Source organism: Cornus florida, unplaced genomic scaffold, assembly GCF_030987335.1.
Source record: "Cornus florida cultivar Cherokee Brave unplaced genomic scaffold, ASM3098733v1 CherokeeBrave_3.0.0_Hap2_Chr04, whole genome shotgun sequence".
Classification (NCBI taxonomy): domain Eukaryota; kingdom Viridiplantae; phylum Streptophyta; class Magnoliopsida; order Cornales; family Cornaceae; genus Cornus; species Cornus florida.
The window spans coordinates 106,270,112-106,285,070 of record NW_026775574.1 but is presented as its reverse complement, the minus strand read 5'-3'; the positions used below and the strand labels follow the sequence as shown (position 1 = coordinate 106,285,070).

Below are 14,959 nucleotides of genomic sequence, written 5' to 3'. Positions count from 1 at the left end.
ATAGCTAACACCCTCAGGTCATCATCCAGGGACTCCACCGCTGCCCTCGCCCTCCACCGCAGATTACACCGGATTGTCCATACCCATAAAATTTGCTACACCGGCAGTTATTGCAGGGTATCTCGCTCACCGTTTTCATGTTGGGTTGAAGCTTACCTTGTTGGGTTCCTATGCTGGGCCGGTTCTCTTGGGCTAAGTGCTAGTTGCTTTGGGTTGTAATTGTTTTGGGTTTCTCTTTGGGCTTCCTGGCTGTTGGGATGTCCTGAAAAATTGGCCTTGTAAATTTTCCATATATATATATATATATATGTATATATATTGCTTAAGCATTCGAAAATAAATAAATAAATAACCCAATACAGAATAATGCCCATTAGAAGAGATGTCCCTTTTCTCAAACAGGACTTCACACTCCGGCCATGACACCATGGTCGCCTGCCAAATAACTTCCACTTCCACATCCAATATATACGTATCTATATATATATATATATATGTATACTAATTGATTGCTTATATGTGAAACTGAATGAACCAAATTTAAAGAATTCATTCTTGTACTAATAATAATTGTTGAAACATGCAGAGAAGAACTCCTAATATAAAACAAAGAAAAGGATGTCCAGTCCAGTCCAGTTGGAGAAGGAAATTCTGAAAGTAATCAATGGACAGTAGATAGTGTTAAGAGGGAATCTACGACCGAATCTTTCTCTTTTTACCACTAAAAAGCTGCTCAATTACTTTCAAGTCTAAAATTTAAGAAACCTTGCATTAGGATACTAAAAGGCTACTTTCAAGTCTAGCTAAAATTTTGAAAAGTGAGAAACCTTGCCCTTCTGTGCAAGAAACATGCATTAGGATATGGTGAACCGGTTTTTCCCTTTTTTTAGAAGGGGTTGTTTGGCTCACATTTGTTATTCTGAAACAGGTTCTCACATAAAATGAGTTATTATATGAAAAATAAGCAATTAAAAAGCAAACGACCTGCTCCTTAATGTACATTTACAATCACGAATCTTCAAAGCTTTTATATATGGTTCTTCTAGGCTTCCTATTTCACTCATTTTCAATTTGCCAACCAAAACAAATTCATGTTGCTATCAAGTTGAGTAAGCATGACTCTCCACTAATGGTTCAACTGGAATCGCGTACGGAGAATTCCAATCAGCATCGAAGATTTCTTGAAGTTGAGAAACAATGGCAGGGTTATAGGTGCCAAAGCTAACACCGGCTGTGGTATAGAAGTAATCCCATACCAAATTGCTCGTTCCAATGTGGGCACGCACATCACTAACTGCATACTTTCCGTGGTTGACCCTGGAATAGCCCGGGTAGACATTTCCTGTGCTAGTCCCATTCTGAATAGCAGGTCCAGTCAAATTGCAACCCGGTACAACATAATACTTGATCTCCACATTGCCGGAACAATGGTTATACTTTGAAGATAAGCACAGGGTATTAGAGTACAGAAGAGACTTCAGATACTGATCTGTGTTGTTGATGAAATGTGCCCAGTATGCAACTAGTATCTTCACCTTTGCATTCTTGGAGAAGACAACCTACCATACAGGGACTTTGTTAGGAAAAAGAAAAAGAAAAAACATATAAAAGTGCAAATATAGGACAGAATCAGCAAGGTCAATTTATTTCAGCAAAACAAGCTAGAGACAGCCCGCAAACAAAATTGAATAATATGATCACACAAGATATTATATAGCATTTGAAGACATTCAATTTAGGTAATCATAGTGGTTGAAGTAAACCTAAATTTTGAGAATTTTAGAGAATGGATTTAAACTGAAAATTTATATTTGATGACACCATCTTTATGTATATATGTAACATTCGTCTGCTTTCAAAAGCCCAGACTGGAAGATTGTACATGTTTTTTCTCATTTGGTCTCAAAAATTGCTGAAGGAAATTTCCCCAACCAAGCAACATAATTTCAGTATACTATCAATAACAACTAGGGGAAAAAAAAATTATATATATATATACTATCAACAACCATCTGAGACGATGCATGAGTTATCAATTTAGTAACTACATGTGATACGAGGTTTTAGGGTTCCAAGAGTCAACAGAAAGATAAAAAGAAAATGTGAACAACGGCTTGAAAAAGTATGACAGTGGAACATCCTGTATTCCTCCTCTTTTCCGTTTTGTCTTCCTATTGGGCTCCTGTCCTAATAAACCTACCGGATCAAAGATAGCTGCACCGAGTAATATACTTCCCCAAATACACTTGCTTTAGAACTTGATTTTTACTATGTGATTTATGGCCCTAGACAAGATAGCTAGATTAGCAAAATTAGGAACTGTAAATCAAAAATCAAGTAATGGGTGGAATTGACAAATAATTGCCTCAGAAATTTATAATCACTTTCAAAAAAATTTGTTCCAAAAGCACGAGGCATGGCACTAAAACCTTTATCATACTCAAAATAGAATGAACAAATGCCTAATTCACAATGTATTGGGTCAATCTATTTCAGCCTGATGCATAACATTCAATCCAAGAAGGCAAGAGCCAAGAGGTTAGAAGCTCGAAAAGCCCAAGTAGCTATATTAGTTGGATTCTCAAGTAACTCAGCCAACCAACATAACAAAAGTGATCCACATAAGATTGATCCAGTAAGAGGGTTGGCATGTGTTAGTGTCTCAAGCTTTGCAATGTAGAGGAGCATATGATTCATCATGGAGGCCCACTTGTTCTTGGGAGCCCATAGATCCTCCCTCCATGGGACGGTCTTGTCTCCTAATTAGAGGCACGGCAACTTATCCTTCACTAAGTCAGTAGATGACTAGCAGGAATGTTTCCCTGGCCTATCAGGATGTGAGAGTTCATCACAAAGTACATCCTGGTGTTTTCCTAGTTGCTTCTAGGGATGTAAGATTTTTTCTTTAGCTTGAACATGTTTTAAAGTTCATTCTAATTTTCTAAATGCTGAACTTTTTTGGTAATAAAACTTACCTTAGCAAAAAGAAATAAACAGGATATTGAGTCATGTGATTTGGCAATTTCCTACTCAAAACTAGGGTTGTAATTTATGCAAAATGCTTTGAGTCATTTTCTCACAACCGAAAAGAGATGATGAAGATAAAGAATAGTGAAAAACATGTAGAAAATCTCTCAAACTCAATCGCATATCTAGGTTACGGTGAGACAAGACCTTAGTGACCATCCACAACCTAGGTTTACTCTTAGAAAGGCACAAAGAATGTTCTTTTTCAAATAGGATTATTGAACTTCCAAAATTTTAAAGATCAATTGACATTTTGAACAAAATATTATTGGAAAAACAGCAAGCTTTGCTTGAAGCTTCAATAGATCAAAATTGACTTCAGAATAACAATAAGCTTTGATCGACGATCAATCGAAATGGATAAATAAAATTAGTGACGAAGTCCAGAATACTTTGATTGATAACTGGATCGGTTGAAATAGGACAAAGTGTTTCGATCTATCTGTTGGCACAAAACCTCTCCGGAAACAGAATTTTAAAAGGATTTATTTTCCTATTTCATATGGGATTCGTGGATCGGTTACAAATAGGGGGTCATAGTTAGTCTAGGGTAATGCTTATGACATCTTTTTACACAGCCAAGAATATTTGATTGATAACTAGATCCGTTGAAAACTGAATAAAGCATCAACCAGGTGATATAGTGAAGATCAAGGACTTGAACAACCATCGTCTGGTGTGAGTCTAGGTGTCTGTAACAAGGGGAAGCTTGTCCCACATTGGATCCGGATGGAAAAGTGAATGGATATATATGGGTTGGGGGTTAGTCCCACCTAATAGCTTAAGTTTTTAGGTCAGATCGTGAAGCACCCATCCGTTACAGTTGGTATCAAAACCAAATTCAGTCCTTAATCCGGTGTCAAGTCAAACGTCCGGGTCTTCACCCCAAGTAAGCAGGGTGGCCCGAGCTGCAAAAAGGGCATTGTAAGTTCGGGTGGGGGAGCTTGTCCCACATCGGATCCGGATGAGAAAGTTAATGGGTATATATGGGTTAGGTGTTAACCCCACCTAATAGCTTAAGCTTTTGGGTCGGATCACGAAGCACCCACCCGTCCCTATACTGGATTATTGTAATAAGGCGCTTTCCTCCTAACCCAAAAACTTAAGTTGTTAGGTAGTGTTGCATACCCAACTATATATACCAATTAACTTTCTCCTCCAGATCCGATGTGGGATGAGGCCCTCGAACTTTCTCCCCTACCCTAACTCGCAACACTCTCGATGCGGTCAGACCACCCTGCCAAATCTGGGTGGGGCCCGGACTCCTTTCGGCTAGTACTTGGCATGAAACCGAATCAAGGATTGGGTCTGGCTCTAATACCAACTGTAACGGATCAGGTGCTTGCCCTCTAACTCAAAAGTTTAAGTTGTTGGGTATACCCACCCATATATACCGGATGTGATGTGGGATGAGACCCTCTAACAATTATCTACACCTGTACCATGGGTTTTCCGTTTAATAGATTTTGTATCTCCATTTTATTTTATTTAATGATTTACGTGTTTGAATTTTTGTGTGTGGATAATGAAACTAGCTGAAAATTGAACAAGGATTAACTAAAATTTGAAAGTTAGTTATTCGCAAAAACTATCCTCTAGATTTAATTGAACAGTGTGTACTCTGATGTATAAGACCCTTGGTTAACGATTCTATATCCTTCATACTCATTATCTTAAGACTGATTATCTTTTAATAGGAATATAAAAATTGAAAATGGGATTATCTAAAAAATGGTTAAGAATATAATTGTTATTAATCTAAAGATAACAAAACAAAGATGAAAAAACTCAAAAATCAAAGGCCATTACCAAGTTTTTGTCCCGCTTAGCGAGGTCATAGAGGGGTTGATGGGATATTTATCTAGTCTTTAGCACTATTATGTACAAGTGACTGCTCTTATTGATGCAGGATGGGGTAGAGGTGCTTCAATATCAAAATTCAAGGAGAACATGAAAGAGAATGAGAGAGAAGAGAAGACGAATGCGGGAAAAGAAATCACTGTAATATTTGTATATTCAATATTGGATCATAAAAACATGCCTTAATGGTGTTATCAACCCCTGTATAAATAATCATCAAGTAAAAAACCTCAATCAAATCCTATTACTATAAATAAAACCCTGAAATACTAAGTTACTAAAACATCCCTAAAATAAAAAAATACTAATATAATGGTAATATTATTATTAAATGAAAATCAACCCTAATTATCTATCTTTGCCACGTCTCCAATAGTAGAGACGACACATGCACTTCAAGATTTCGAGCCAAGTCCGATTCTTGCAATTTGGCAACCCAAACTTTTTACGAACCAAGCAATGGTTAAAACTTGGCAATCATTATTGGGAATTTCTTACGAGTTGCAAAGAAGTAAAAAGCTATGTTGCACCCGCATTGCACCAATTCATTTCAATGATAACCATAAACACATCATGTACACGCATAATATGCACAGCAGGCCTCTAGTGTTGGGATTGTACAAGAAGTAAAATAAGTTCAAAAGAAATATCGAAGAAATCACAAATCATATTTACCTCTGATACTGCCGAGGAAAGGGATGACCAATAAACCGTTTGCTTCATGTATTGGGATTGTCCAAGCCAATCCATAGTACTAATTCTGACAGTTGCTCCAGTTCCTACAGATTTAATTGTGTCCACCCATGCCTGTTCATCTGCCTGGTACTTACCAAATGACAGCTGCAGTTCAAAATTATATCAGACAAATGAAGCAAAAATCAGACTAGATGTTGAACATCCAAGACATTATCTATCAAAATTCCAGAATTATTTTTCTATCTTCAAAAGAAAAGGCTGCTTTGATTTTCCTCCAAAAGCAAGAATTAAAAATAAAAAAATACTTCCAAAAATATATATATATATATAAATATCACGACTACCCACAAGATAGACATTTAAATTTATGCCACCTATCACTTGAACTTTAAATAAACAAACCAAAAGATTCTATTTCATCTAAAAATAATTAAAATAGACAAAAGTCTGTGTATCAAATTTTGATTGGTAGACAACTGAATACTGCTGGATAACAGAATTTTGTTTTGCACAAAACGAATCCATTTTGGTGTTTCTAATTCAGAATTTAAATGAATTGTTCATCTACAATTATTTGTAACAAATCAATTATAAAAAACGAGTTTTCCATAATACTCTTAATTAGAAAAAGAACAAGCGATTTCCAGAAGACCCTTTAGTCAGTACAGTAAAATCAGAACTTAGTGAGATAAACAATTTTTGGCATTGACCCACTGACCTCTGGAGGAGCAAATGAGAGATAGCTGGGTTGAGGCTGCAAGGTTGAATGGTTGTATCCTGGAGTTTGAATTGGCATTTGAAACATGTAAGGGTCTGATAGTACTGGATAGCCTGCTATGTGGTGAACCTCTACATAATGAGGAAGAGGTGATCTGCCACAAAATTACACTTTACGTTAACAATATAAACAAAGCTGCAAAACATTTTCAGTTTGTGCCTAATTTGCTTGTCAAGAAGACAAGGATGGAAGTATCAAACTATGTTTACATGGACTCTGGTGGTGCATGTGTAAAGTACGGGCATGTATTCACATGTCAGACTTATCGAATTCCACACAGAAGGATATATGGGACACTGCTAAATATTCATACAATTTTAAATTTAATTTAGTTTACTAGAGTAAAAATCATATCTTTATGAAACATAGTGTTCAATATAAGCATTTCACTTGTTTTGAAGTAATAATATAATAAAATATAATTGTTGGATATGCTTTTCAAATGCACGTGTCGGACAAATGTGCTTTTCAAATGCACGTGTCAGCATAAACATTTCACTTGTTTTGAAGCAACATATAATTCTAGAGCCTTAAATGCCCTCTTCACTACCATGGAACCTACTGAATTTGCTAGAATCACAAATTGCACTACTACTAAAGAAGCATGGAAATTTTTTAGAAAGTACATAAATGTACTACACCAGTTTAATCTTCAGACTAACAAATTGAACTTTTCTCCTACTAAGAAGAATGAAGGTATAACACTAAAGGCAGCCAAGGAAGAAACTGCAGATAGTTCAAGTAATGAGACCAAATATGAGATAGCTCTACTTACTAAAAAGTTTAAGAATTTTTTTAAAGAAATCTGAGTACAACACTAAGTCTACTAAGAGAATTTTCTCAAAAGAAAAAAGAAAAACCTAGGGAAGAGAAGAAAACGTCATATACTGTCACATGTTGGAATTATGGTGAAAAAAAGGCATGTGGCGAGTGTCCTAGGAAGGTTAAAAAGAATTAGATACTGAAACAGAAGATGATGCAGAAACTTTTACTGGTAGTGAACCCAAAAAGGAAGATGAAGCCATAAGTAAGCTTCAACTTGCCTTTAATAATTTGTTTGGTAGTGTTTCTCTTTAAAATGATTATAAGAGAATGTACAAATGCAAATGAGTTCTCAGCTCCCCACTCTTTACTGCTCATGTTGTGACAGATAAGGTCACACTAGATTTTATTGTAATCAACGTAGGAGAGATGCTGAAGACAGAGTCTACTAAAATAACGTAACTTTCATAATAATAAATCCAATAAACAAAGAAGGGGTATTAATAGGAAATTCAACAATTAAAAGAAGAAGAATGTCAATAAAAATGTTAATTCGCCTAAGAAACCTCAGAATACTCAAACAGACAGCTCGTCATATACTTTGATGAAGATTAGTATTGTATGGATTTTATAGATAAAAAAAATAAAAAATAAAAAAAAGACTTAATAGAACATGTCAAGATTCTTTGGATTCCTTGGGGCATAAAAATCCTAAGAAATCTGTTGGAAAATGAATTCCAATAAAAGACCAGATAGTCTAAGGGAAAGTTGAAAGATCACCTTCATCCTATGACTATATATTATATGTAATTTTAGTTTGCAGATTTACTTATCATTAGTTTGAACATGAGTTAATTTTTTCCAAGAAAATCGAAGGAATATTCATATTGAAGTTGATCCATGAAGGACTTAGGACACATAATTTCTAAGTTTGAAAGCTAGACATTAATATGAAGTCAACAAATTTTAACAACGATGTCCAGGTTTAGTAAGAACCAAGATTACGGACCATTAACAGTCAGAAGACCTGCCACGACCATTAAGCAGCTGCTGTGGCAAGATAATAACAGGCACTTTTTAAAATCATAGGAACGACCCTTATACGCAAGACAGGAGGTAGATTCTACGTGGCAAAGTATCCTGATGTTGTAAAACAATTTTAAACATCACAGAGCGTTGTTTACATACTGGTAAAAAGTTCAACTTTACTTGGTCTAAAGCAAGTTCCTTCTAACATACCTGCACCTTTCTTTAGAATGGACAAAGTATGACCAACAAGGAACTTTCCTACTGATCTGCCACTGCTCATCCCATACTGTTTTTGTGTATGCTGAATCATCTAGAGAAGCAAGTTTCCAAAGGTTGTCATAGTAGACCACAACCTTTTCTGCTATTCCTGGACATCCAACAAGATAAATTCCAACTTCCTTCACCTAAAAATGTTGGACAACCATGACACCGTTAATTGATCAGTCCACTAACAAATAATTGAATATACATATATATGCAATGGTAAATTTCTTTGAAATCATGAATGCATAACTGTTAACAGGATATTACATATAATGCCTGACTACCCTAATCTCATTCATTTGAAGGTTAACAACAAGGGTAAGGAATGAGCAACCAAAGAAAAAACTGATTACTCTCTTTAGGATTGGAAAAACTAGTCAAAATTCCTTTCACATATGGAAGCATGGACTAAGCAAGGTAGAAGAAACAGTAATTCAACTTAAGATACCCAAAACACTTAACCTTACAACCAAAAGGCACTTTAACTTCCTTGGTGATGCATGGTGAGTTCTTCATTCCTTTTTTTCTTTTTCTTTTTCTTTTTCTTTTTTCTTTTTTCTTTCTTTTTTCTTTCAAGAACGTGAACATCCTCAAAACAAGAAGGTTTTTTTTGGAGGGCAATCTATTATCATCTTGTGGTGCCTTTCATGTGTTTTGATTTGCTTATTTGTCATAAATGTTGTTTTTCATATACTATTAATGTTTTCTTTCTTCATTACTAATTTTAAGTGCAAATTACTGGTAGTTTGTCATTAATAGTTCAATTTTATAAATCATGTGATTTCAAGTGAGGCATATAACCTTTCAAATGGTACATTGGTAAATTTAATTTATGTTCTTTCTGGTGGACAGATTAGTGATGCTTGCGCTACATTTAAGTAGTGATTGAACTGTTGTAGAGCAACCAGAGGATCTTCTGAAGAGGCATTCTAGCTTATAAGCACCAGCTTTCTGGAGCCATCAGTAGTAGAATAATAAGAATATATGATAGATGTTAAATATTGCTACTCCTTCTGTCCCATATTAGATGTCCCTTATAGGGAGTATAAGACATGTAATTATTGCATTGTCCCCCTCAAAAATTACAAAGCTACCCTTTCAAGTTTAAATATATATATAATCAAGTTTGAAATTTTTTATAATTTTGAGGGTCTTTTATGAAAAGATGTGAAATATATTGTTTAAACGTAGTAAGTGGACAAGTATTTTGGGACAACCCAAAAAGGAAAGATGGACAACTATTATGGGATGGAGGGAGTACTTATTAGCATTTTTTGAAGGATTTCAGTTAAAGAAGATATTATGCCTTCTCTATTAGATTGAAACTGCAATGTATTAGCTTACAAGAGTGAGAGGTTTCCAGTTAATCCAGCATAAACATCTTGATGGTCTGATATCCAAATTTTTGTGTGCACTATGCCTGATCCCCGCCACTTGCTAATCAGTAATGTGACCTTCTCTACTTTTGGCCTTCTTGGCCTTCCTTAAGCAAGGTCGGATGGTTCTTTTGTGTAATCATGATATACTCCAGAGTGACCATTGAAGCATATTGATCACTTTAATTTATGTTTGTTGACAACCATCTACCCTAAAAGCTTAAGCTATTAGTATAACTTAAATATTTAAATTCTGCAACACGCCCCCTCATGTGTGGCCTTCTTTCGGTCCAGTGTTATCAAAGGCCCAAGGCACACTATGGCGCTAGAGGTCCTTTGAAGCCTAGGCACAAGGTGAGGCGTGCACCTGAGTGAAGCAAGGCGCACAATCGAAAAATTAAATTACTATCAAAGCATATTCATATTCCATATTAAAGGCACAAATGTTGTCAAAAGCTCAACTGAGCACACAACAGGGGTAAGTGTTGCGCCTGTATGAGCCTGGAGCCTAGGTGCGCCTTTGATAACACTGCTTTGGTCCAACACGTGTTTCAATTTTAATTATCAGGGTGACGCCGAGGTTTGAATACATGACATTGTTTGCTCTGATACAACGTTAACAACCATCTACTCTAAAAGCTTAAACAATTAGAGAGGATGTAACTTAACTATTTAAATCCGTTAACAATGTTCTTTTTGGTGGACAAATTAGTGATGCTTACATTATATTTTTAAGTAAAGGGCTAGGACTGAACTGTTGTAGAGCAACCTAGGATCTTATAAAGGAACATTCTGGCTTATTAGCAGCAGCTTTTCTGAGCAATCAACAGTATCAATATTACGAATACAAGATATATGTTAAATATTGTTAATTACAAGAATTTTTGAAGGATTTCAGATAAAGAAGATAAAATAATTATGCCTTCTCTATTAGATTAAAACTGCAACGCATTAGAATACCTGAGTGAGAGATTTCCAGTCATTGTTCGCAGAGCCAATATAAACATCTCGATTATCTGATATCCAAACTTTTGCATGGACTATGCCTGATCCCCACCATTTGCTAAGCAGTAATGTCACGCTCTTTACATTTGGCCTTCCTAAAGCAAGGTCAGATGGTTCTTTTGTGTAATCAGGATAGACTCCAGAGTGCTGTAGAAGCCTGAAAATAAATCCAGTTTCATAAGCAAAGAAAAATGGCTAGTTTGACATGTAAACAAGAGAAATATTATTAATGTTATATGGTTAACCAATACAAAGATTACGATTTATGAGTTATAACATTCAAAAGCAAGTGACTATTAGCTATTCCAATCAATTTAAGTAAAGCAAATTTGAATGTAACTTGTGCATTCACATGTAACTTTTAGAAATTAGCATCACAAAAACTACATAATTTTCATTTACAGAAAAAAATTATCAAAAAAACTACATAATGTGCAAATTAGCGAGCTTTATATTAGACTGTCACATCATAACTGTAATTTTCCGCATATAGTTTTGCAAGGAATTTTAAATTTTTGAAATTACATGCAACTTGTCAACAAAGACCTTCAGGCGATTGTCATTCACAACTACCAATTTTCTAAATTTGATACAAAGACTGCCATGTCAAATTTAAATTTAAAGTATGTATATATGCACAGATATATACCTGATAGTCACATTGCGATCAGCAGCATTTTCGATGTCTTTATAGACACCAAAACCTTCATTAGCACCGAATTTCTGCATATCAGCTTTTGAGTATCCATAATCCCCAGAACGAGGATCATCAGGATGGGCTATTAATTGCCAGTACTGTGCTATTATGTCCAGATTCTGGGAAGAATTCCCGGCCAACCACCGAAAAACATCCGCTTAATCATTCACATGTGAAAAATAAATTCACAAAATATATTTCAAAATTTTGAATTGAAAGAAAAACAAAACAACCACTCAATTGATTGTCAAAAAGAAAAAATAACATTAGGAAAATACAACAAACAAGTACATAAATAAATTTTGGATCCCGTCTTCATGCTCTTTTTGGCTGCGAAGAACTTTAAAACTCTTCCATTACTAGGCCAAATAATTGTAAGCTTAGGTCAGTTGAGTAGAGACCTATATAAATAAAAACTCTTGACAAGTGTAAGAACCAGACCCGATACTCTGATGGAATGTTGCGCAAGGTCTGTGATCTAGACTTTGAGGGGGAATGAATAGGTCTTATTAGATGAATTACCAATTTTAACTACTTTTTAAAATTAAACTAACTCAACAGAAATATAAGACATAGTAAATAATAAAAATCATCAATCCACCAACTATTTAATAAGTGGTATTGGTAGAATTGGGATAAGGGGCTTTCCTTGTATTTGGAAATGTAAGTTGTCATGTTGTCTCCTTGTAAATTCTCCGATTACACAGTAAAATTTTACTTGACTGTTATCCATGGATGTAGCCCATAGGTAACCAATGTACAAACTTGTGCATTTTTTGTGGCTTATTAATCTTTATTTTTCTCCAATTGCTTTGTTTTACCATGTTCAAGCTCTCCGTTCTGCATGTTACCGGAAACAAGAAACAAATTTTACTTCAGAAACTTGATTTGCAACTGGATTCACAGGACCATCATTTGTTGTTCTGTCATTTTAATTTTTTCAAAAATGAGATGGTCAACTCATGTGAAGAAGTTGTATTAGACTAGTGGGGTCAGTGTGAAGGTTTCGTGCACTTTCTCAAGCCCCAAATCATAAAAAACCTAAGACCATCATCGTCTTTCTATTCCCTAACATTTTCTCAGTAGCCGAGAAGAGCAAAGGCAAAAAACTGAGGTATTATGCCGAAAATGGAATATACCGAAAAAAGGAACTTACAAACTATGATTTTACAAGTGCAGAGAAAATGAAAAGAAAGAGATAAAAGCCCAAAATTTTATGTTTGGTAACTAAGAAAATGAAGGAGATGAAAAATAAAGAAAATTACCGGTAGAGAGAACGCCGGGGACGAGAGAGAGGTGAGGCATGTCGGAAGGAATTGATTGGACCAGCCATGCTTTGCATTCGGATTTAGGTTCAGAGTGAGAAAGCACTGCTAGAGAGAGAGTATTGAGCAGGAGGAGAAGAGAGAGAGTGGTGATGGTTGGTTTCATGCTCTGAATTTTGATCTCTCCCCATGAGTTGCCGCCATCTATATGTGACCAGGATATAATGGTCCATTGAAATGAACGATAGTTTCTGTTGACTATTTGTAGGACGGGTCAATCTAATTTGGGGTTTGGGCGAAAAATAAAAAGTGACTTTTCCAACAATATAAATAAAATTAGTCACAGCTCAAAAATAAAATATACAAATATATATATATATATACATAAATTTATAATAATAAAAATTAATAAAATTAAAAAATAATTAAAAAAAGAACCATTGAATCTGATTTAGAAAACTCAAATCCAATCCTTCTATAAAAATTTTCAATAGAACAAAAATGCGTTTGTGTAAACTTGCAACGAGAGTGGTAGGAGAAGACTTGTTAAAAAGAATAAAATAAAATATAAATAATATATATATATATATTTGGAAAGTTTTTGCAATTTTTCCAAACTTTAAATAGATATTTAATATTTTACTGTTGATGAGAAAGAAAGATTTTTGGTCTAATATTAAATTTTTTTGTTGGTTAGGATTTATTCTAAAACGTGAATAAGAGTAGAAAAAAAGAAGGAAAAAAAGTCATATAATAAGAATATAAATCTTTGGAGGCCAATATTAAATTTATGTATCAATTAGAATTCGATAGAAGGAGGGAGGAGAGATAAAAGAGAAAAAAAAAAAAGATGTTATTTTAAGATATAAATATTTGAGGCCTGATATAAAATCGGAATGAATGAGGAGAGAGAGAGAGAGAAAAAAAAATTAAAAAATAAAAAGAAGTTATTTTAGAATATAAATATTTGAGGCCTAATATAAAATCAAAATGAGTGGAGAGTGACAGAAAAGTTATTTTAGAATATAAATATTTGAGATTTAATATAAAAATTTTATATTTATTGGAGTTTAACAATATTATGAAATAATTATAATATAACTTAATATAAAAAATTTTAAAATTTTGGAATCTTCCTATTGGCTGGAGCCTTAGACAACCGCCTAAGTCGCCTAAGACTCGAGCCAGCCCTGCTTGACTTCCACGCTTAACTCTTGTTGAATGCCATGGGGTAAGAAAACAAAAAAAATGGATAAAATGATTAAAAAAATTAAGAAAAGAAAATTAATAAAAGTGTAATTCTAAACTCCTAATCATGATTTCATACATGATTATATGAATAAAATAATTAAAAATATTATAGTAGTATTACTTATTAACGAATGGATTTTATATTCGTATCTTATTTTTATTTTTAAAATACTCATTTGCAAAAAAAAATCCTTATAAATATCTTTAGCAATTAACCTTCCTTAACTATCATGAGGGGGTCATTTTAACTAACATATGTTAGAGTGATTGTCTTAGAAAAATTTTCGGACAAAATTACCCTTAACATGAAACATTCGTTTGAGTGATTGTGTGATAAAATTTTCGGACGAAATTACGCTTAAAATCAAAACCATACATTTGTATCACAAAAGTACCCACCACTCACTTTTTTTTTTTCTTTTTTTAATTGCATAAAACATTAAAACTAGGCCTCTGATTTTTGAAACGAAGCCTTTGATTTTTTCTTTGGAAATGTTCTTGCATTTGGGATATATACAGTAATGTGGTAGTTATTTATCAAATGTCAACTTAAATTGATTTTGATGAAAAAAAAAAAAAAAAAACTTTTACCATGTTTTTTTATAAAATAAGATAAAGAAAGAGATATATATGAGAGATCCAAAAATATCATTACTATGATTTTTTATAAAATTTAAAAGTAGAAATTTATCAAATGTGGCAAAATCATCTCATAATTTAGAGGAAGTGGCTTTTTTCCATTTATATATATATATATATATATATATATAGATATTTGTGTGTGTCTGTGTAGCATATCACAATTTAATAGAAAAGTATTGGAATTAAGATTTATGATGTTGAAATACATCAAATTTTATGTCATAATAAACGCTTTTTCTACCGAATAAATAAATAATTAAAGATAGACCAAACAAATATTTGTTAATATTTAAGTGAAATATCTTTT

The 14,959-nt window shown here is 33.8% G+C and overlaps 1 protein-coding gene across 1 annotated transcript; it reads right to left on the bottom strand.

The window, feature by feature from the left end:
• Positions 1-929: 929 nt before the first annotated feature.
• On the bottom strand, positions 930-12,986 carry LOC132304541 (uncharacterized). The gene is made up of 7 exons (XM_059802271.1): positions 12,760-12,986; positions 11,447-11,651; positions 10,753-10,954; positions 8,363-8,556; positions 6,302-6,455; positions 5,563-5,727; positions 930-1,559 (listed from the first exon to the last, which is right to left on the bottom strand). The coding sequence occupies exons 1-7, from the start codon at positions 12,923-12,925 to the stop codon at positions 1,101-1,103; spliced, it is 1,545 nt and encodes a 514-aa protein (XP_059658254.1). The 5' UTR covers positions 12,926-12,986; the 3' UTR covers positions 930-1,100.
• Between the last annotated feature and the right edge of the window lie 1,973 nt (positions 12,987-14,959).

Coding starts and splice junctions, on each gene's coding strand:
- LOC132304541 (XM_059802271.1), bottom strand. CDS start 12,925: ATGAAACCAACCATCACCACTCTCTCTCTTCTCCTCCTGCTCAATACT. Junction 10,955..11,446: donor GATCGCAATGTGACTATCAG/GTATATATCTGT, acceptor ATTTATTTTCAG/GCTTCTACAGCACTCTGGAG. Junction 5,728..6,301: donor TCTCATTTGCTCCTCCAGAG/GTCAGTGGGTCA, acceptor TTTGAACTGCAG/CTGTCATTTGGTAAGTACCA.